General features: G+C 35.6%; 1 protein-coding gene across 3 annotated transcripts in view; it reads left to right on the plus strand.

Moving 5' to 3' along the window:
* Positions 1–4,938: 4,938 nt before the first annotated feature.
* The window catches only part of prkcq (protein kinase C, theta), a 29,220-nt gene continuing 9,059 nt past the window's right edge, over positions 4,939–25,099 (plus strand). The window contains exons 1-8 of one of the 3 annotated variants that reach the window (XM_048155463.1): positions 4,939–5,091; positions 12,841–13,296; positions 21,299–21,498; positions 21,727–21,787; positions 21,960–22,140; positions 22,998–23,029; positions 23,140–23,225; positions 23,636–23,765. In XM_048155463.1, the coding sequence (XP_048011420.1) occupies positions 13,179–13,296; positions 21,299–21,498; positions 21,727–21,787; positions 21,960–22,140; positions 22,998–23,029; positions 23,140–23,225; positions 23,636–23,765 (808 nt within the window). In that variant the 5' untranslated portion in view covers positions 4,939–5,091; positions 12,841–13,178. Of the gene's footprint in view, positions 5,092–10,924; positions 12,168–12,840; positions 13,297–21,298; positions 21,499–21,726; positions 21,788–21,959; positions 22,141–22,997; positions 23,030–23,139; positions 23,226–23,635; positions 23,766–25,099 lie in introns of those variants that run through there. The other 2 variants (XM_048155461.1, XM_048155462.1) reach the window with 2 other exon arrangements.

The following is a 25,099-nucleotide window of genomic DNA, read 5'->3' on the forward strand; positions in this document are numbered from 1 at the left end:
AATAAAATATAAAATATAATTTATATTATTTATATATATATATATATATATATATATATTTAAGTTTTTGTGATCAGTAAACATTTCCAGAAAGAGAAATTACACTTATCTGTCTTATTTTACACTTTTTGAGGTTATGGGTGTCTCTTCGGCACTTTTTTTTTTGGAATTTAGCGCCGCCTGCTGGCAGAACAGTCACCTGCTACAGTTGGGACGTATGATTCATTTTATTGAATCGTTTGATTTCTAAGAACCACCAGTCAAAAATGTGCATTTACGTGTCCAGAATTTTCTGTTACTATAATATTTTGTGCTGGATAAACCTTTTTAGGCCTACTTTCTAGCAGTGTTTTGGGCAAGCTAGTCCAGCCTACTTAAAAATAAACATAATATATAGGAAATATCAGCTGTAATTTAATCGACTACATGCCCACATGAAAAAAATACTATAGTAATTTATAGTAAATACTATAGTGTTTTTGAACCATACTTTAGTAAAGTACTTAAATTAATTTGTTGTGGTAATTCTATATTTGCTGTGGTAATATTACAACTATAGTAGGGGGAGACCGGGGACAATTTTAACAAATTTGGTCATGTCTTCATTACTCAAAAACCTTTTGAAATATTTGGATACAATTTTTATGTCAGTAACTTGTATCTGTGTTCTGCTTGTTAACAGTCACCAAATGAGAGTCACAATATTGATTGAAACATTAGAAGTCAAATGTTACATCTGCCCCCACATGCGGGGGCGATTGTAACAGAATATGGGGGCAATTGTAACACATGTAATACCTTCATATAAATACCAATGACCACAAAAAACTCCAGAGAATATACACTATATATTGCCAAAAGTATTGGGACACCCCTCCAAATCATTGAATTCAGGTGTTCGAATCACTTCCATGGCCACAGGTGTATAAAATCAATCACCTAGGCATGCAGACTGCTTCTACAAACATTTGTGAAAGAATGGGTCGATCTCAGGAGCTCAGTGAATTCAAGTGTGGTACTGTGATAGGTTGCCACCTGTGCAATAAGTCCATTCGTGAAATTTCCTCACTACTAAATATTCCACGGTCAACTGTTAGTGGTATCATAATAAAGTGGAAGCAATTGGGAACAACAGCAACTAAGCCACAAAGTGGTAGGCCACGAAAAATCACAGAGCGGGGTGCTGAGGCGCACAGTGCACAGAAGTGGCCAACTTTCTGCAGAGTCAATAGCTACAGACCTCCAAACTTCACGTGGCCTTCAGATTAGCTCAAGAACAGTGCGTAGAGAGCTTCATGGAATGGGTTTCCATGGCTGAGCAGCTTCATCTAAGCCTTACATCACCAAGTGCAATGCAACGCGTCGGACTCTAGAGCAGAGGAGACATATTCTCTGGAGAATCACACTTCGCTGTCTGGCAATCTGATGGACGAGTCTGGGTTTGGCGTTGCCAGGAGAACGGTACTTGCCTGACTGCATTGTGCTGAGCGTAAAGTTTGGTGGAGGGGGATTATGGTGTGGGGTTGTTTTTCAGGGGTTGGGCTTGATCAGAGATTGTATATAATGGGTAGATAAGAGGGTCTGTATCTCTTACCATTGGAGAAAGCGTAACGGCTAACTTAATCATGTGTGGCACCTCTCAGCCTATCATGTAATGGCAGTTACGTCAGTCGCAACATTCCCTAGTCTGCCTTCTCTTAAAAAAATACATTTTTATCAAGCTAAAATCTACATATAGTTCCCAACGAAAGTATTGTTTAGTGTAAAACATTCTGAAGATTGGCAAACAGGCTGTCGATTAATGAAATGATTAGCTATTTCTCCACAAAAGCTGTTTAATCAGCATAGTGAAGCCTCTCATCCATTGACTTCCATTCAAAAAACAGCCTCCGGTCTCATTCCCTGCGTACCGCGGGGGGTGGAGTGTTAGCTTTAGCCATTACGCTTTTTTGGCTAAAGGTTGCAGGCTTTCCTTCCAGTGGCTTTGGCTTGACCCCTTAGTTCCAGTGAAAGGAACTCTTAAAGGGATAGTTCACCCAAAAATGAAAATTTGATGTTTATCTGCTTACCCTCAGTGCATCCAAGATGTAGGTGACTTTGTTTCTTCAGTAGAACGCAAATGATGATTTTTAACTCCAACCATTGCCATCTGTCAGCCGTATAATGCATGTCAATGGGAACTTCTTTTATAAGAGTAAATAAAACTTGCTTAGACAAATCCAAATTCTGGGTTTGATCGCGCTCTGACAACAGCAGTGATGTCTCGCGCTTATACTTCAATGAGTGCTAGACATTACTTCCGTTGTCAGAGCGCGATCAGACCTCACTAAGCGAATGCTGAATACAGTTGGACATAGTGGTGTTTTACAGGTAAAAAATGATATAAATACCGTTCGGTTTCTCACACAAACCGATCATTTCGTGTCTTAGGACATCAATGTGTCGTCATGAGCTGCAGGGTTTAATTTGGATTTGTCTAAGAAAGTTTTATTTACTCTTATAAAAGAAGTTCCCATTGACCCACATTATACGGCTGACAGACAGCAACGGTTGGAGTTAAAAAATTATAATTTGTGTTCTACTGAAGAAACAAAGTCACCTACATTATGGATGCGCTGGGGGTAAGCAGATAAACATCAAATTTTCATTTTTGGGTGAGCTATCCCTTTAATGCTTCAGCATACCAAGACATTTTGGACAATTTCATGCTCCCAACATTGTGGGAACAGTTTGGGGATGGCCCCTTCCTGTTTCAACATGACTGCACACCAGTGCACAAAGCAAGGTCCATAAAGACATGGATGAGCGAGTTTGGTGTGGAGGAACTTGACTGGCCTGCACAGAGTCCTGACTTCAACCCGATAAAACACCTTTGGGATGAATTAGAGCGGAGACTGTGAGCCAGGCCTTCTTGCCAACATCAGTGCCTGACCTCACAAATGCACTTCTAGAAGAATGGTCAAAAATGGCCTAAAACACACTCCTAAACCTTGTGGAAAGCCTTCCCAGAAGAGTTGAAGCTGTTACAGCTGCAAAGGGTGGGCCAACTCCATATTAAGAATGAGGTGTCATTAAAGTACATGTGCATGCGTCCCAAAACTTTTAGCAATATAGTGTATATATAGTTAATACTATTCAATATCCATTACATCCATATTATCCAGAACAGTTAATTAACTCCCCTTGCTGTTACCTTGGTCTGAACCTAGGCATGCTGTGAACAGAGAGTGTACAGGGCCTACTCAGTAAAATAGATCCCCAGAATGAGAGGCAAAATCACTTTTCTTAAATTTTTGGAAACTATCAATCTATTTTGATGTCCTTACTAAGCTGGACACTATTTTGATGGTGTCTGGGGCATTTGTAATGCAGTGTTACAATTGCTCCCGACTGTACCACCCCGTGACAAGCTACCTTGCTAGCTAGAAACAACGAAGCTAATGTTTGACAAAGATATCAAATGTTAGACAACAGAATGGTCATCAGAACAAGACAGATTTAATTAGACATTAATGGTTAAGACAGTATGAGGAAAAGACTGTAGATGAAAAAATATACCTCAAAAATGAGTCTTTAACTTTACCAAATAGGATTTAAAAGCTTGTCCTTTGGCATGCAGAGAGGGATCTCCACAGAGCACACCCAGCTGAAAAAAATACTATAGTAATTTATAGTAAATACTATAGTGTTTTTGAACCATACTATAGTGAAGTACTTGAATTAATTTGTTGTGGTAATTCTACAGTTGCTGTGGTAATATAACAACTATAGTGATATAAACAAATTACTTTACCCAATACTGTACTAAGTTTTCTACAACTATATAGGTATATTATATGACAACACTACTGTAGTAAAAACTAAAGTATTTATTACACTTTATCAGTTCACTATAGTTAATACTATGCTGTAGCATTAACAAAGTGTTGTAAATACTATAATATATACAGTATATTACAATTTACTATAGTATGGTTCAAAAACACTATAGTATTTACTATAAATTACTATAGTATTTTTCGCCTGCATGCAAAATGAGTTTCATGGTTCTGATTGGTGTAATTTGAGATGTTACAATTGCCCCGTTACATTTGCCCCCAGTCTCCCCTAATATAAACAAATAACTTTACCCAATACTGTACTACTAGGCTATATAGTATATTATACTACAATATACACTACAGTTTACTGTAGTAAAAACTAAAGTATACTACAGTACTTAGCTATTACAGTTTATCAGTTCACTACAGTTAATACTACAGTATGCAGTAGCATTCATTAACAAAGTGTTGTAAATACTATAATAGGCCTATATACAGTATAGGCTACTATAGTATGGTTCAAAAACACTTTAGTATTTACTATAAATTACTATAGTATTTTTTTTCATGTGGGTATTATCAGAAGTAGAACAATTATTGCTATTGTCTATCAAATTGTGTCTATTCAATTTCTGTAACATATCTGTATTTAAATCATTTTTGTAGTCTTATAGGTTATAAATAACTTCATATCTAAACGATTCCCTTTGTGAGTGAGCCGTTCAAATCATTCAGAGAGAATCGAAACCCATTTCAATAGTTTTACTAACCGTCTGACTGATTCATTGAGAAGATTCGACTCAAAACGAGTCAAAAGAGCCGACAGAAAACAGGACTTTGTTTGCTGAAATGTTGCCAGACAAATGTAACATTCGTAAACACTCCCCTGCTTCTTAATAATAATAATTTAAAAAATATAATAAAATAAAGCAAGCTACAAAACATTTTATGCAATATTTAGCCTACGTCTCTGAAACTAAGACGACAAAATACGCCGAAAAATTCACTTATGATTTAATAACATAAAATTAAGAATGCGAACTTTGAGTACGTCATTCGAGCTTGTCATTAAAAGACACTGACCTATATTTTTGTAGGTAACTGCAATTTTGCAAACCGCAGAGCACTTGTTTTCTGCTTCCTTCAGTGTGTGATGAGAGGTGTGAAACGCGCTCGTGACGTGCCCGCGCAATCTGAAGGTCTACATAAGTTCTATAAGCAGGCGTACTTTTAGAGTTCAGCACTGAACAGCTGCGTTGAACTGTGCGGGGTAAGTGCTGTTTTTATTCTCTTTACTTTATATATGAGCCTTCAGGTTAAATTTAAGCTTAGTTTAAAAAAATAATTCTAATAACCGCACGTAAAACAGAACTAAGGATATCAATAAAGGAGAAACACACCGGCTGATGTAACTGCTGACCAGAAGTTAACTGTTGACTAAAAATTCACTAATAATATGTTAAAGCGCCATCACATACATTCTGCAACCTTTTTCAGTTGGTTTTTGCTGTAGCTGTTCGTGTGGCAGTTGCAGGAAACCACAAAACGTGGAGGAAAACCGTGTAGAAATTAACTTTGCAGTCAAGAACCTGGTCTGAAAACATAACGCGAGTTTTTAAACGCCATGTGTGGGATGTATCAAGAAGATTTTTTCTTCAGTTGTGAGAAGAAAACATGTTTTTTCTCACTTTTTTCTCTAACATTTCCCACACAAGTGTAGCAAAAGCTGTTGATCACGAGCTTTTGTTGCAGTTCAAAGCATAAACCTGGATTTTCGTTGTATAGAAGGATTGAGAGCTCGTTTATCCCTTATTTGAGCTCTTTTTGCTTATTTGGTCTATTCTAAGTCAGTTGTTGACATTCTGAATTGTTGTGGCTTCAGCCTTACCTACCAAGATGTAAATTCTATAACCACAGAGGTGAATGAAGCCCTTTTATAGGTTTCAAGAGATATTATTGCTCAAATCTTGCTCTTTCAAATCTCAGGAGACTTAATAGAGGTGTCAGTTAGAGTATGTTTCATTTAAATTGGCTCAGATGTTTCTCCTAAAATGAGACTATTGTTGATTTTTCATCAAATTCCTCTATAATTGAGAGTCATATCATGATTTCTGAATTTTGATTGCAGATTTTGGCATCTTCTTGGCCAATCTGAGCTCATTTTGAGGCATTGAGATCTCTTATGAAACACCAGAGCAGAAAAAGTGTTACATGAAACAACTGAGATTTGTAGAAAATTGAACTTTGACTCTTTTAATTGCCAATAATTGCTTGGAAACCACAGCATTATTGTAAAAATAAATAAATAAATAAATAAATAAATAATCACATTTTCTGAAGGATGCATGTAAAGACATGGTTTAGGTGATATTTTTAAAGCATTTTACTGTACATTAACACGAACACTGTGTGTAATGTGTGCAAGTGCTCTGCCATCCATAATAAAAATACACATTGGACAGGCTGATCTAGAAAAACAAAACTATCAAAAAACAAGAAAGATATGAACATACAAAGTACCTTGTGTGGTATGACAAAGTATGTGTGAATTAGAGGAACTGCAAATGTCGGGCACTGGAACATCTTACTCACAATCGGAGTGCAATTTCCAACCACACTTTAACCAAGAGCACAAATCATGTCAGTGTTACATGAGTAAATTTAAAACTGGTCACTTCAACTGTTTCTAAAACACTGTTGACAGTACATTTATAATATTTTGTATATTATCTGAAGTACAATGTAATAAATCAAAAGTTGAGAAAACTTAAAGGCAACTTGTTTTTGTAGGAGATTTTTGAATTCTCAACTTTTTGTTGTATAAACCGAATACAACAAGTTGAGAAAACTAAAAAAATATGCTGAAGTTTGTTGCCTTAAACTTTTAAGTTTTGATTTATAGCCTTCATCTAAAGCTAACTATCAAAAAGAGAAAAGGTCTGTCGACTCATAATACTTCCCATTACAATTAATGTTAATCATAGGTTTACAAAGAAAATGTACACAAAAGTTGTACTGCTCAGTTGTAAAACGTTGACTACTTACAAAGGTTAGCATGGCACTAAACCTCAAATATGATGTGATTGATAATGGTTTGTGGAAGGTGCCATGTTATTTCAACAGCCTTGCGGCAGAAAACCATGGGTTAAAAATACTACGATGAAACAACACGTGTAGGAAAGGCTAAATAAGTCAATACCAGCATCAATAACAGCAACTAGCTGAATAAGAGCAGCTGTAACAGCTGTTGGTTTAAATGAAAATGATGTGTGTAAACAGCTGCTGTTATTCATTTATTTGCTGTTATTGATGCTTTACAGGCTGTGGAAAAACTATTGTGTGAATGTGCTATTTTTCAGTTTTTCGTCTTTAAATTTTAGGGTTAAAAGAATAAGTCATAAGTTGTAAGACATACACATGAATTTTCTGCTCTTTCTCTTAAAATATTATGGAACAATGATGTTGTATGTGAATGTGATACCATGTAGATCTGCTTTTTAATGCACTCTTATTAGACACCATATACAGGTACTGTTATAGTGAAAACACTTCCTGCCTTGTTTGTTTACAAATAGAAATAGAATCAGATAGAAATGCACAACACTGTATTTCTGTTTTTTAATTTACATAGCTGTTAAATCTTGACTCACACTCTATGTCAAACATTAGATGTGGTTGTCAGTCCAGGTTTGGATATCTCCCTTTCCTGAAACACCCAGGCTATATCCAAAATGGCCCCCTACTTTTGCCTACATTACTCCACTATAGTCCACTGAATGAATGAATGAATGAATGAATGAATGAAGTGAGCTAATTAGGTCACTGAATTTTTTTTTTTTTTTTACAGTATATACCACAATATTTTGAACTACCATTTAAAGGGTTAGTTCATCCAAAAATGAAAATAATGTCATTTATTACTCACCCTCATGCCGTTCCACACCCGCAAGACCTTCGGTCATCTTCGGAACACAAATTAAGATATTTTTGTTGAAATCCGATGGCTCAGTGTGGCCTGCATAGCCAGCAATGACATTTCCTCTCTCAAGATCCATTATTGTATTAAAAACATATTTAAATCAGTTCATGTGAGTACAGTGGTTCAATAATGATATTATAAAGCGATGAGAATATTTTTGGTGCGCCAAAAAAACAAAATAACGACTTATATAGTGATGGCCGATTTCAAAACACTGCTTTAGGAAGCTTTGGAGCATAAATGAATCAGCATGTCGAATCAACGGTTCGGAGCGCCAAAGTCATGTGATTTCAGCAGTTTGGCGGTTTGACACGCGATCCGAATCATGATTCAACACAAAAGATTCATAACGCTCTGAAGCTTAATGAAGCAGTGTTTTGAAATCGGCCATCACTATGTAAGTCGTTATTTTGTTTTTTTTTTGGCGCACCAAAATATTCTCGTCGCTTTATAATATTAATATTGAACCACTGGCATGAGAGTGAGTAATAAATGACATTATTTTCATTTTTGGGTGAACTAACCCTAAAAGTCTGTTTTTTTAAAGACATCTCTTATGCTCCAAGGCTGCATTTATTTGACCAAAATAAACTAAACTCCTGAAATGGCTTCAGTGTCACATGATTCATCTAATATGCTGATTTGGTGCAGAAGAAATTCCTATTATTATCATCAATGTTGAAAAAGGTTGTGCTGCTTAATATTTTTGTGGAAAATGTGATGCATTTTTCATGAGTCTTTGATTAACAAAGTTCAAAAGAACTGTATTTATTTGAAATAGAAAAGTTTGTAACATTATAAATGTCTGTACTACCACTTTTGATCAAATTAATGTGAATAAAATCAAAGTATATATATATATATATATATATATATATATATATATATATATATATATATATATATATATATATATATATATATTTATTTATTTATTTATTTTCTAAAACAAACAAAACAAAACATTGACCTCAAACTTTTGAATGGTAGTATATAAATAAAATAATGTGGTAGCTATTTTGGATATTCATGTGATTTAAATACTAAAACAAATAGTACTTCCTCTGAATTGATATTTCCTAATTCTCTTTTGGAAATTGAAAATGTAAATCAAAATTTTTCATAATAGGGCTGCACAATATTGGAAAAAAACTGACATTGCAATTTTTTTTTTTTTTTATGTGTTGCGATATGAAAAAAAAAAAGTGACTTTAATAGCTCTATTTGAAAATAATTAATTATTCTAGAATGATTGGGGTGAATTTGTAGGGGAGTGAATCTGCAACAGGAAATAATAAACAAATTACAAGAATTGATAAATACAATAGAACAAAGATACAAATGAAAGTTTTTGTTTTTCAGGTAAGTCTAACAGTATTCGGGTACAGATATTGAATAATCAAATGTAAAATAACACTTCATAGTCTTGACTATATAAATTAAATATAATTAATCTTTGTTACATCTACAAAAGTGATTTTTCCTTTGTATTTTGTTGTTCGAGTAACAATGACGGATGGCAGCAGGTATATTAGGCTGCTGTCACTTTAAGACCAAAATACAATTGCTTTAACAAAATACAACCTTCACAGTTCTGCCTAAACACTCCAGGTTTACTTGCCCCATAGGCTTCCATTGTAAGTGAATTAATGTAATGTGTTTTGTTTTTACAAATGCAGAGATGAGAGAATGTTTTCTGTGGTAAATGAGCCACAGAGTCTGTTCATGAAGCTTATGTGTTGAACCTGGAATATTCTTTTAACAAGCCTTATGAGTTTATCCTCCCGAGAGGCTTGCGAAAGCTCAAATGTATTTATAGTTCAGTCCAGTCCAGTGTTGTGAGTTCAATAGAGGGGTTTGTTGTTTGATCCCACACTTCTTCCACCCCTGCAGCTTTCACATGCTGGGCTAGTTCAACTGTGTCGACTCTATAGAGTCAGCATTGACCCCACACACCGTTTGATGAAATATCACACTCATGGAGCCAATACTATAAAGTTATGACATTAAAGTGTCCGTTTGTGTCCTGCTGTGTTCTTTCTATCTGTCTGCCGTTGTTTGTCTCTCTTCTGTCTATCCTGGTAGCAGAAGCAGGTAACAGCAGCAACTCGCTATCTGCGCTACAGTCCTTCAATTATACAGGAAGTGCGGTTTGAGCTGTCAGTCAAACGACAGGAAGTGCTTGGCAGTCATGCAGACGCATTTACCAAACAAGAAAGAGAGCTTGAGAAACTTGTGCTAAAGAAAAATAGCTGAATATGTATTATATATATATATATGTTTTTGTTTTTTCCTTTTTACACATTACATTTATTTATTTATTTTTCTTCCTTAATAATCTACAATCATCTTCTGGTATTTACTTTTTCATATGGATAAAAAAAAAAAAAAAAAAAATATTATAGAGACTTGGAGAAGGGCTATTTTAACTCAGAACACCTAGAAACCACTAGGCAACGCCTTAACAACCAACCAAAAACCCTACCAAAATGTATGGTTAGCACATTTTGACTTTTCTTAAGTCACTGGCGTACAATAACACTGACATATTAACATGAACAAACGCTTACATGTACTAACCTTTTCTGTGTAAAATAATATCCAGTTTTACATTTCATACACTTTGTTGCCAAGACAACATAATGCTAAAAACCTAAAACAACCATAAAAAAATGTAATAATGGCTTTACTACGGAAGAGGATTAGGGCCAAGCAATAATAAAAAAATAAAACCATCTCGAGATTAAAGTTGTTAAATTTCGAGAAAAAGTGGAGATAAAATGTTGAGAATAAACTCATTAAATTATGAGAAAAAACTCGTTAAATTTTGAGAAAAAAGTCGAGATAAAATGTTGAGAATAAAGTAATTACGAGAAAAAAGTCATTAAATTACGAGAACAAATTCGTTAAATTATGAGAAAAATGTTGTTAAATTTCGAGAAAATAGTCGAGATAAAATGTTGAGAATAAAGTCATTTAACGAATTTGTTCTCGTAATTTAACGACTTTTTTTCTTGTAATTTAATGAGTTTATTCTCAACATTTTAATTAAACTTTTTTCTCGAAATTTAACAACTTTAATCTCGAGATGGTTTTATTTTTTTATTATTGCTTGGCCCTAATCCTCTTCCGTACTTTACATATACATTAATTTTGACAGAATAATTAATGTAAGTACTTTTCAAATTTTCACTTTTAAAGCTTCCAAAAATTGGCTCCATTTACTGTACTTCCATTATAAGCACTTCTACGCTACTTTGATTTTTTATGTGGTAATTAACATTACAACACAAATGCTGTTGATTGGTCTAATCTAATAATATATATATTTCTATATTTCTATAATATCATGGTGGCGTGGTAGTGCCACTCACAATTAGGGGTGTAATGGTTCTCAGTAAAAAATCTAACAGTACGGTTCTCCACCCATGGTTCGGCACACACTTGCACCACGGTTAATTTTAAATATTATGACGCATCTATGTTTCTGTTGATGAATATGCTTTTTGGCTTTCAAATACGTAAAAAAATAAAAAAAATAAAAACCCGCCAAACCCGCATTTCAGACAGTGCAAAAATATTGAGTTCTCTTTCAAGTCTTGTGCTTAAATGGACAAATTCACACAAAAATTATGTCAACATGCCCTTATTTGCGAGCATCCTAGCAAACATATAGGACACTAGTAACTAAAACAGTCGAGAAAGACAACGCATGTATAAGAGTATCAGTATGTTGGATCCGTGTATTATGTCTTAAAGTGACAGCAGCCTAATATTACTGTCTATGTTTTAATGTTAATCAAACAACAAAAGACAAGGAAATCACTTACTGTTCTTGACTGAATAGCTTTTATAACTTTAATAATGATTAATCTTTATTTAATTTATACAGTGGTGATTATAATTTCTATATCTGAAAACTCCTGTTAGCAGTTTATTTTATTTGTATCATTGCTCTGTTGTATTTATTTGTGCCGTTGCCTCTAGTTTGATTTTTTTTGTTCTTATTTTTTATTTATTTGACAATAGTTGTTTTTCCCCTGAACATAGCAATTTTTCCGGAATTGTACCCAAACTGTGACCCTAAAACCGTAACAAGTAATTTGAATCGTTACCCCCTTAGTAAAAATCTAGCTTGGTTTCCGTGTTTTTTATATTTATATGAATAACTTGCACTATTACATACACAGAGTTTGAGCAAAGTGTAAATGCATGACCATGACGTTGTGTGTGTTAGTACTGTATGTGACTCAGCGGGGAAGTGAATCCTGGCAGGCTGTTTGGTTGGTAGTTTTGGATTTCACATCTATTAATAGTCGTTTTTCTCTGGTTCTCTCCTTCACCAATTACCTCCCAGTTTTCAACTGGTAAGTACTCTTACTATGGTTCTGTGGTCCAAATGTTTAACAAGTCTGCTTAGTTTTCTTGTATTCTGCTGAGTTTTTGGCATGTTAAGTGTTATTGTGTGAGTGAAACATGTTGGTTGGTGTAAACTGGTGTCATGTTAATTTAAAGGGCGTGTGTAGTGGAAAGAAGTTAACGCATATCTTCAGCTTCATTGTTGATCTGGTTTCCATTAAACAGAGAGCATATCAGAATGATCTCATGTTCTTACAACCAGGTTGTTTACAGCTAATTTCCGTCTAGGGTTTAGTGAATGGTTAATGTCATGTGTCCTGGAGACTCAATTGAACAAGATTTTGATTACTTTATTGAATTTATTAATTTATGTAATTTTACAAAACTCCTCATTAGTATTAAATATAAATTGGTCAGAAAAATGTTAGAAATCTGCTAAAAAGTCAACTGCTAGTATATATGGCTTATTGTCCATTTACTATTTAATTTTCATTCAATAAAGATATATAATTGGATTTTATTTTATGTATTTAGAATCAATATATTATATACTGTAGATTCTATATAAAATATATTTTTATTATGCCATTTATTATTAATTTGCTTTTTTCCCATGTATTATTATATTTTACTATTCTTGAATTTATAATATATCATCCTTTTCAATTTTTTTGTTAATAGACATTTCCAAGTTTTCATCCCAACATCATTCCTTCTAAAACAGTGGCTATAAGAGAGACCGATTTGATGGACAAAGGACAAAGTTAAATATTTATTTTGAAAAATATTACTTTGGATGCCACAGAAACAAGGACACCACGATTCCAGACCAGTACTGTCCACTATTGAGAGCTGTCTGAGTGAGGAAACCCATATAACGGACACCACAAATATGAAAATAAGCATCAAATAGGAGTACATCACTGTACAGAACATTCTCACAGTGGAATTAACCACCGTACTTTCAAAGGACACTGTATATCAGAGGCTGTTGCTGTTGGATCTGAGAGTTTACAGTCATGTCTCCGTTCCTGAGGATTGGTTTTTCCAGCTTTGAGATGGACCCAGGGCTTGCTTACCATGAAGAAGTACTCAATCCATACTGTGCTGTCTACATGAAAGAGGCTGTGGAGACTGGTAAGATAACTTTGATACTGATATATCAGGATAGTTTGTGGAGAAAAAAAAAAAAAGCTAGAAAACAGACACCCCTGGGTAGTTTCTTCAGTTATAGGCATTTCTAAGTTTTTATCAGCCAGATGTTGATTTTAACCTTTGTTCTTTTGTTATGTGAAGATCAAAGTAAAATTGGCTTTTTACCATGCCTTCATCTTTTTGTTTTCAAATGCATTTCCTATTGATACATTTTCATTTAAATATTAAGAGTCTAATACAAAGGTAAATAATATAAATATTAAAAAATATTTTAACATATATATTTTTTTATTTCATCTTTATATTGTTGTATCATTCAATATGAAAATATATCAATACAATTTTTTTTTTTTTTTTTAATAAAAAACAAGTGTCATTACCACAACAGACAACAATTTTGCCTCCAATAAATATTTTTCAAAAGTTAGTGTGCATAGTTATAAAGTGGACAACACTGTCATTGAAAAACATGTTTAAGACTAAAATGATGTGATGTGCAAAGAAAAATCAAAGTAAATGATTTGGAAAATAGAATATTTTTATTGTGCATCAAGCTGCAATTCTGGCAAACTATGCAAAAAAGAAAAAAAATCTAAAAATATTATTTGTATGTATTTATGATACATAAAATGCTACAATGCAAGACAAAGTAGTTGTCCATTTAAAAAAAAAAAATAGTTCAAAAAAAAATAAAATTCCTACCACAAAATAAATGGGTTGTGGTGGATTTGACACGCGATGGTTCAGGAAAATAAAAGAATTAAAGAGTTTTGTTGTGATGCATCTACATGTTAAAGTGTTACACATTAAGTGTTAAAGAAACTTTTGGAAGTACATTAAAACATTTTTTAGAAAGTATATTTACTAAAAGTCTACAAGGACAAAATTGCCTGTAGTGGAAGAAAACACCCACATGACCCACCTACTCAGTTCTGAGTTGAAAAGTGTGCAAGCAATGTGTCCGGTCAGAGTTTATTGAATATTGTGTGTCTAAGTGTGAATTTTTGCTTCAAGGGAAATGTGTGTCATAGTTGTCATTGTCAGTAAAAAGTTGGTATCTGTTTCTTTCCTTTTATTCTCACCATTTAGGTTGTGATTCATCACACAGACTTCCTACAATTTTAAAGGGGTACTTCTTAGTCATTAAACTAACAATTCAGCAAAATAATCAGTTTATGAAGACAGAGCCAGTCAGTTCCCAAAAATATGGAGCTGTGACAATTTTCATCATATCTGAGAGCATTTGACAGCCAAATATGCAACAATGCAAGTTGTTTTGAAGATGCCGTCAATATATTGCATTACTGTAGGTACTCTATATGTGACACTACACGAGGCCTACAGAAATAATTTACAGAAAAACTAAAATGTTGTCCTTTTTTAGTCACCCTCATTTTGTTTGTCTTTATTAGGGCCCAAGCGAAAATTCGCGCAGGGCCCTCTTGTTCTTCTAAGGATTATTAGGGCCCAAGCGAAAATTCGCGCAGGGCCCTCTTGTTCTTCTAAGGATTATTAGGGCCCAAGCGAAAATTCGCGCAGGGCCCTCTTGTTCTTCTAAGGATTATTATTATTTTTTTTTTTTTTTTTTTTTTATTTTTTTTCCGTCTTCCGGGGCTTTTTGGGGGCCTTAACATGCTCAAAAACTCTTGAAAATTGGCACACACATTGGAATCCGCGGCCATTAGGACGCCGGAGAGGCTGGTACCCGGGCGTGGCAGGGGGGCTCGACAGCGCCCCCTTGAAAAAAGTCTGAAAATTTGGTCCATATATTAAACACGCTTGCACGTATTAGTATGAAACTCAGTACACATATAGACCTCATCGGGCCGAACAACTTTCGTGCTCTAAGTTAAACACCACGCCAACAGGAAGTCAGCTATTAAGGGTTGTTTGAAAAACGCATGCTCTGGAATTTGATATACTCCTCCTAGACGATTAATCCGATCGCCACCAAACTCGGTCAGCATGAAGTCAAGACACTGATGATTAAAAATTGCCAGGGGATTTTTGATATCTCGAACGGTTTGGCCGTGGCGAGGCAACGAATTTATGGCGAGAAAAAGGAAACAGGAAATGTGTTATAACGTCTGCATACATATATTGATCTTTATGAAACTTCACGAGTGTGTTCGTTATAGGAGTCTGATCACATGGATGTGACTATTGTGAGTCAAAGTTATAGCGCCACCAACTGGCAGCAGGAAGTGTATCACTTTTTGAAATGTTTTGAGATCACCCTCTTATTTTTACCTGATTTGCTTCAAACTTCATCAGTGTAATGTCAATACACAGCAGATGTAGACCTATGACAGGATTTTTGATATTTGAAATATTGTTGCCATGGCAACAGGTCAAACTGTAATAATATTCTTGAGTGTTTTTGAGGCTCTTAACATGCTTCAAATTGCATGAAACTCGACACACACATCAATATTGTCAACCAGTAGACATGGACAAAGCCATAGAAATGGGCGTGGTGGAGGGGCTCAGTAGCGCCACCTTTTGACAAAAGTGGGGGGGTTAGTTTTTCCTACAATCACCAAACTCGGTACACATATTGTTCTCATCAAGCCGGACAATTTTCTAATTTACATTCATTAGCTCCGACCAACAGGAAGTCAGCTATTTTGGTTTGAATGTTAATTTTTTGAAAAAACAGGCTATGAATTTTATACTACTGCTCCTACAGGGTTTATCCAATTTACACCAAACTTTTTTTAACTTGTTGCTAACACATTGAAGTTGTTTAATTGCAAACGGATTTTGGATATCTCAAACGGTTTGGCCGTGGCGAGGCAACGAATTTATGGCAAGAAAAGGGAAACAAAGTGTTATAACTTCTGCATACATTAATTGATTTTGATGAAACTTCGGCTTAGTCTTCGTTGTACAAGGCTGATCACATGGATGTGACTATTGTGATTCAAAGTAATAGCGCCACCAACTGGAAGCAGAAAATGTGTCACTTTCAGCATACATTGAGATCACCCTCTTATTTTTACCTGATTTGCTTCAAAATTCATCAGAATAATGTTAAAACTTGGCACATGTAATCCTTTGAAAATGGGCAGGGAGGAGGGGCTCTATAGTGGCACCTTGTAGTGCAGTAAATGTGGAGTGAATTTGACATAGTCCTTTGATGTTTAACCGTTTTAAGTGCCTATTGCCCGCTGTGCACAGTTGCCCTGAAGCCACCGGGGTGGCGGTGCCACCGGGCTTGGGCCCGCCATCGCTGCTCGCAGCTATATTTATTATTTTTTTTTTTTTTTTTTTTTTTTTTTTTTTCCGTCTTCCGGGGCTTTTTGGGGGCCTTAACATGCTCAAAAACTCTTGAAAATTGGCACACACATTGGAATCCGCGGCCATTAGGACGCCGGAGAGGCTGGTACCCGGGCGTGGCAGGGGGGCTCGACAGCGCCCCCTTGAAAAAAGTCTGAAAATTTGGTCCATATATTAAACACGCTTGCACGTATTAGTATGAAACTCAGTACACATATAGACCTCATCGGGCCCGAACAACTTTCGTGCTCTAAGTTAAACACCACGCCAACAGGAAGTCAGCTATTAAGGGTTGTTTGAAAAACGCATGCTCTGGAATTTGATATACTCCTCCTAGACGATTAATCCGATCGCCACCAAACTCGGTCAGCATGAAGTCAAGACACTGATGATTAAAAATTGCCAGGGGATTTTTGATATCTCGAACGGTTTGGCCGTGGCGAGGCAACGAATTTATGGCGAGAAAAAGGAAACAGGAAATGTGTTATAACGTCTGCATACATATATTGATCTTTATGAAACTTCACGAGTGTGTTCGTTATAGGAGTCTGATCACATGGATGTGACTATTGTGAGTCAAAGTTATAGCGCCACCAACTGGCAGCAGGAAGTGTATCACTTTTTGAAATGTTTTGAGATCACCCTCTTATTTTTACCTGATTTGCTTCAAACTTCATCAGTGTAATGTCAATACACAGCAGATGTAGACCTATGACAGGATTTTTGATATTTGAAATATTGTTGCCATGGCAACAGGTCAAACTGTAATAATATTCTTGAGTGTTTTTGAGGCTCTTAACATGCTTCAAATTGCATGAAACTCGACACACACATCAATATTGTCAACCAGTAGACATGGACAAAGCCATAGAAATGGGCGTGGTGGAGGGGCTCAGTAGCGCCACCTTTTGACAAAAGTGGGGGGGTTAGTTTTTCCTACAATCACCAAACTCGGTACACATATTGTTCTCATCAAGCCGGACAATTTTCTAATTTACATTCATTAGCTCCGACCAACAGGAAGTCAGCTATTTTGGTTTGAATGTTAATTTTTTGAAAAAACAGGCTATGAATTTTATACTACTGCTCCTACAGGGTTTATCCAATTTACACCAAACTTTTTTTAACTTGTTGCTAACACATTGAAGTTGTTTAATTGCAAACGGATTTTGGATATCTCAAACGGTTTGGCCGTGGCGAGGCAACGAATTTATGGCAAGAAAAGGGAAACAAAGTGTTATAACTTCTGCATACATTAATTGATTTTGATGAAACTTCGGCTTAGTCTTCGTTGTACAAGGCTGATCACATGGATGTGACTATTGTGATTCAAAGTAATAGCGCCACCAACTGGAAGCAGAAAATGTGTCACTTTCAGCATACATTGAGATCACCCTCTTATTTTTACCTGATTTGCTTCAAAATTCATCAGAATAATGTTAAAACTTGGCACATGTAATCCTTTGAAAATGGGCAGGGAGGAGGGGCTCTATAGTGGCACCTTGTAGTGCAGTAAATGTGGAGTGAATTTGACATAGTCCTTTGATGTTTAACCGTTTTAAGTGCCTATTGCCCGCTGTGCACAGTTGCCCTGAAGCCACCGGGGTGGCGGTGCCACCGGGCTTGGGCCCGCCATCGCTGCTCGCAGCTATATTTATTATTTTTTTTTTTTTTTTTTTTTTTTTTTTTTCCCTTTTCCGGGGCTTTTTGGGGCCTTAACATGCTCAAAACTCTTGAAAATTGGCACACACATTGGAATCCGCGGCCATTAGGACGCCGGAGAGGCTGGTACCCGGGCGTGGCAGGGGGCTCGACAGCGCCCCCTTGAAAAAAGTCTGAAAATTTGGTCCATATATTAAACACGCTTGCACGTATTAGTATGAAACTCAGTACACATATAGACCTCATCGGGCCGAACAACTTTCGTGCTCTAAGTTAAACACCACGCCAACAGGAAGTCAGCTATTAAGGGTTGTTTGAAAAACGCATGCTCTGGAATTTGATATACTCCTCCTAGACGATTAATCCGATCGCCACCAAACTCGGTCAGCATGAAGTCAAGACACTGATGATTAAAAATTGCCAGGGGATTTTTGATATCTCGAACGGTTTGGCCGTGGCGAGGCAACGAATTTATGGCGAGAAAAAGGAAACAGGAAATGTGTTATAACGTCTGCATACATATATTGATCTTTATGAAACTTCACGAGTGTGTTCGTTATAGGAGTCTGATCACATGGATGTGACTATTGTGAGTCAAAGTTATAGCGCCACCAACTGGCAGCAGGAAGTGTATCACTTTTTGAAATGTTTTGAGATCACCCTCTTATTTTTACCTGATTTGCTTCAAACTTCATCAGTGTAATGTCAATACACAGCAGATGTAGACCTATGACAGGATTTTTGATATTTGAAATATTGTTGCCATGGCAACAGGTCAACTGTAATAATATTCTTGAGTGTTTTTGAGGCTCTTAACATGCTTCAAATTGCATGAAACTCGACACACACATCAATATTGTCAACCAGTAGACATGGACAAAGCCATAGAAATGGGCGTGGTGGAGGGGCTCAGTAGCGCCACCTTTTGACAAAAGTGGGGGGGTTAGTTTTTCCTACAATCACCAAACTCGGTACACATATTGTTCTCATCAAGCCGGACAATTTTCTAATTTACATTCATTAGCTCCGACCAACAGGAAGTCAGCTATTTTGGTTTGAATGTTAATTTTTTGAAAAAACAGGCTATGAATTTTATACTACTGCTCCTACAGGGTTTATCCAATTTACACCAAACTTTTTTTAACTTGTTGCTAACACATTGAAGTTGTTTAATTGCAAACGGATTTTGGATATCTCAAACGGTTTGGCCGTGGCGAGGCAACGAATTTATGGCAAGAAAAGGGAAACAAAGTGTTATAACTTCTGCATACATTAATTGATTTTGATGAAACTTCGGCTTAGTCTTCGTTGTACAAGGCTGATCACATGGATGTGACTATTGTGATTCAAAGTAATAGCGCCACCAACTGGAAGCAGAAAATGTGTCACTTTCAGCATACATTGAGATCACCCTCTTATTTTTACCTGATTTGCTTCAAAATTCATCAGAATAATGTTAAAACTTGGCACATGTAATCCTTTGAAAATGGGCAGGGAGGAGGGGCTCTATAGTGGCACCTTGTAGTGCAGTAAATGTGGAGTGAATTTGACATAGTCCTTTGATGTTTAACCGTTTTAAGTGCCTATTGCCCGCTGTGCACAGTTGCCCTGAAGCCACCGGGGTGGCGGTGCCACCGGGCTTGGGCCCGCCATCGCTGCTCGCAGCTATATTTTGGTTTATTCTTGTGTAATACACAAATTATGATATTTTAAAGAATGTTCTGGTCGCTCTTTTCCTAGCAAATACGATTAATGTGTAGTGTTGCTTTTGAGCTTCAAATGAGAAGGAAACGATAAATAAAAGTATCATAAGATTTCAAGAAGTTCTCTGAACCCTCTGCAGCTTGATAATCGTTTCAGTGAGTTGAGAACATGAGAATTGAATCAGTCCAATTGTGCATGAACAAAGCGGTTTTGTAAACTGGATTCACCAATTCATTGGAAAGACTTAAAATTATGATGAATTCATGAATCGGTAAAAGTAAAAAAAAAAATGTGTGAATTAAAAGACTAATCACCGCTTCTGAAATGCAAATGAATGCGACAATTAGAACGCCAACTTATAATCAACAAATCAAATTTATATGAAAGGAACTATTTCTGCAAAAGTGCATTGGTACTCACTGTTTGCATGCATGTTTTTGAGAACTGGTTATTTTTTAAGCACATTTGCTTGCACTGACCTCTATAGCTTGTAAAATGTGGGTTTAAGTCAGATTAGATGAAAAGATATGCAGTTGTATAGACACATATCACTCAGACATGGTCACCGAGCAGTCTTGCAGACACAAGGATTTCCAAGCAACCCCTTTGGTTTCATTCTTCAGAACCAACCACAACCACAGTTACCTGTCAAAATATGAAGCGTCGCGTCATTCTCAAACCTCTTTGAAACATCTTGACTGCTAAGTACAAGTAATAAACTGCAATTCCAGTAGTTGGATGCAAAAATACAAATTAAAGTCAACATGAAAGAGTGTTCGCAACCGGTTTTACTTAGTTATGTATTTCTGAGTTCAAATTTAATGGAAAAAAAATAGGGATGGACGTGATTTTATCCATTGGGAATTGAGTGGATTGTGAGCGTTACACATTAGAATTAAACCAGGTGGTTGGAGGGCAGGGGTAAAAAAAAAAAAAAATGATGTTAGCAAAAAGGAAAGTAATTTCAGAGATGGAGCAAGTAATGAAAAATTACGAAGATTTTATCTAACGTGCATTCTTGCATCATGCTAGACCAGGAACATGCATTAAGAAAAAGGAAAGAGCTGATTTTAAATGTCATGTTGACTTTAACTAAGGGAAAATGTTGACATTCTACCAAAATTGCTTGGTTTTCCTGCAGTAAAAGCTGCCAGATTACCATCACAGTAAGAGCATTGTGTCATTTCAGTAGTATTAGTTTCAGATCCGGCTGTAAAACACATAGAGAATTGTTTTACTTGTGCTGATACTTTTAAAGCTTAAATCCAGTCAAATGTTCAGTGGTGTGAAACTCTGATTTAGTGGTGTATTTGTATTTTATTTGTGTGTGTATCTTTAGAAAAAGGTCAAGTGTACAAGCAGAAGCGGCCCACCATGTATCCGCCTTGGAGCAGCACGTTCGATGCTCACGTCCACAGAGGACGGGTAATGCATGTGGTGGTCAAGGACAAGACAGCTGAGCTAAAGACGGAGGCTACTGTCCAGCTTGACACCCTCGCATCACGCTGCAAGAAAGAGAATGGCAAACTGGAGATCTGGGTCAGTGTTTGTGTGTGATATAGATTTGTGGTGGCGCAAAATGGAAACAAACTGCTGATATAATGTACACCCATGGACTTACAGCTATAACTTTTTGTTGTTGTTATTTATTTAAAAAGATGAATTTGAATAAGAACACTAAAAAAAATATAAATATATAATTTAAAAATATTCGAGGAAATGTTCATATATGTTATATATGATTTCAATACATTTTGTGGATTATAGGTGGAACTGAAGCCACAGGGTCGCGTACTGATGGAGGCGCGCTATTTTCTGGAGAGGAGTGGTGAGTGTTTCTTTTATTCAGATCCACACTTTGTCTCTCACGGATTAGTACATTAACATTATTATTTCTATTATTATACATGTTTTCATGAACTGATGGATCTAGCACAGAGGTTTTCATATTGGGTGACTTCATAATTATTTTTGGTCTTGTGTGGGTTCTTGTTTGTTAGACGCTGCAGGTCATGGTGAAGCGGATCGAGAAAGTGAACGGGAAAAAGAAGGGGTGTTCGCCCTGCATCACAGACGAGGAGCCATCAAACAGGCCAAAGTTCACGTGGTCAAATGTCACGAGTTTACCGCCACCTTTTTCCCTCAGCCGACTTTCTGTTCAGTCTGCAAGGAGTTTGTCTGGTATTGTGCACACTCCCAAATAACCACATGTAACCACATGTGTTCCTGATACTAAGAAATTAGTTTTTCCATACAGCCAACATGAAACAGCACTTACAACTTCCTTAATAGGATGCATTTTTGAGTGAATCTGAATATTCAGGGGGAAGTAATGTGGGCCAAGACTTTATGGATTTATCTATTGTAATATGATTGGATGGAAACATGCAAAAATAATGAAAAAAAAAAAAAAAAAAAGATTAATATTATTTTCCCCCACCCACCTGGACTTGATTACATCAGCTGGAGAAAATAAAAAAATAAAAAATAAAAAAAAAGGTTACACTTTATTTTAAGGTGCCCTTGTTACAGTGTAATTATAAATTTAAGTACAGAGTATTTAAAAAGAAAAAGAAAAAAAAGACATGTACTTACTGTAGGGTTAGTCGCATGAAATTATGCATAATTTACTGTAATTATAATAAGTACATGTAACAAGGAAGCTATAACATTTAGAAGAAACATTTTGAAAAAAGAAAAACTGAGGAATTGTAAAAAGTAAGACTTTTTGATGTTTTAAATCTTTAAAATATCACTCAATCATTCAATCAATCAATAAGAATAATTTTATATTATTTACTCTCTACATATTAAGCTTCAAAAAAGTGCAGTCTGTGTATGAGATGAAGTATATGATATGATAACAGTGAAGAAATATATATATATATATATATATATATATATATATATATATATATATATATATATATATATATATATATATATATATATATCTTTATATTTATATGCAGTAATTTAGCACTGTACATCACCTAATACAATACCAATATATAATATGGTTTCTTTTCCTACTTCAGGGGCCTGAATAAACAGGGATATCAGTGTCGACGTAAGAACTTTTTATTTTTTCACATCCTCATTCCTTTTGCAGTTCCTAAACAAGTTTTCCATTGAATCACTGTAAAGACCCGTCCTACACACTTCTCTTTTTTTCCCCAGAATGCAATGCCGCCATCCATAAAAAGTGTATCGACAAAGTCATCGCCAAATGCACAGGCTCAGCAATAAATAGTAAAGAAACTATGGTAAATACAAGGTTTTCATCGCCCTTTCATACAAACACATCAAGCACAGAAAGTGTTTTGTTTTACGAGTATACTCTACACTTACAAAAGGATTTTGGTGCCCTGGTTTTAAGCCAGAGACCTTTGGACATTTTGTGCAACTATAGGCTAAGTTTTAGTAATCTGCAGATGAAAGTATAATTATAAATATTTAAGAAAATGAATCATCTTTTTGTCCCAGACTCCTTCCTCTTTCAGTAATTGGTAGACGTCACAAAATAGTTTTTTTTTTTTTTTTTTTTCACAGTTTATTGAGTCATACTGAAAAAAATAAAAGAATGACGTTTTGGACATTTTCAATGTTGACCTGGTGTGTCGGTATATGCTCTACACTAAGTGTGTGTGTGTGTGTGTGTGTGTGTGTGTGTCAGATCCATAAGGAACGTTTTAAGATTGACATGCCTCACAGGTTTAAAGTGTATAACTACATGAGCCCGACGTTCTGTGAACACTGTGGGACCCTGTTATGGGGTCTTGCTCGGCAGGGCCTCAAATGTGAAGGTAATTCATTAAACAACCACATGTCAACTGAATGTCTAGGTCAGTCTGTGAAACTGTTGCCTTTTCCATTTTGAAAGCAAATTTCTGATATGAAGCATACATAATAAAATGCAAGAAAAAGTGATAAAACAGATGCAACATTTGCTTGTTCCTTAAGTAAGTTCGTTTACCAGGAGGAGGATGTATTTTTATTATTATGAAATTATAGAGTTATGGAGTTCATTAGTTTAAAAGGGTAAAGATATGATGTAGCAAAGTTGATGCACAACCTTGGCACTTTTTGTCTTTTTAATAATATATTATGAATAAAGAGAATAAGGACAAAATGTTAAGTAAAAATAAACTTGCTAAGTTACTAAATAAATAAAGTTAGAAAAAAATCATATAAATGGATATTAAAGGTCCCGTTTTTCGTGTTTTTTTTGAAGCTTTGATTGTGTTTATAGTGTGCAATATAACATGTGTTCATGTTTCGCGTGTAAAAAAAACAGTATTTTTCACATAATTTACTTATCTGTATACCGCTGTTTCCACTGTCATAAAAACGGGCTGATGACTTCCTTGTTCTATGAAGTCCCTCCTTCAGAAATACGTAACGAGTTCTGATTGTGCCAGCGGTTCCTGTGTTGTGATTCGACAGCAGCTTAGCGCTCCTTGCCCGGAAAGGTCACGCCTCTTACCATAACGTGGAGATGCACGCGCTCAGTGTTATTGTAAACATGTCTTTAATTTTACCCTATCAATTTGAGCCGGAATCAGACCCGGTGATTGGACTGCGGGATGAAAATAACAACGTTTCGACGACATGGCGACAAACACACTCTACAAACGCAACTCTTGTGTATTCCTGTGGGCGGAGGTTAGTCAAAAAACTGTTTTAGTGACGTCATTACAGAAGGAAGTAGAGGGATGTAGTCCAAACTGGCCGTTCGATGTAGGCGACTTCTGTTAAATAAAATATCTCGCTTGGCATTGAACTTTGAGCTTTAAAATTTTACAGATTTTATTTATACTCTAACAACAACATTACACACTAACTAAAGTTTGAAACATGGGATCACGAAGAACGGGACCTTTAAAAGATGGCATGAGCTAATTCAGTCATTTTTAAAAATGTATAAGGAACATTAATGAGGGAAGCAAATGTCAGCTGTTGTTGCAAATGTCATATTTTTGAAGCATTTGCATAAGGAAAATCCAGTTGCATTTAGATGAAACCCACTGATGCACAAAATAAATGCAATGCAAAGTAATTGCATAAATGCATAATCATGTTTTTATATACTTTTAAATGTATAAAAATATCTACATAACATTTTTAGATTTGCATTTCA

The sequence above is a fragment of the Megalobrama amblycephala genome, linkage group LG14, assembly GCF_018812025.1.
Source record: "Megalobrama amblycephala isolate DHTTF-2021 linkage group LG14, ASM1881202v1, whole genome shotgun sequence".
NCBI lineage: Eukaryota > Metazoa > Chordata > Actinopteri > Cypriniformes > Xenocyprididae > Megalobrama > Megalobrama amblycephala.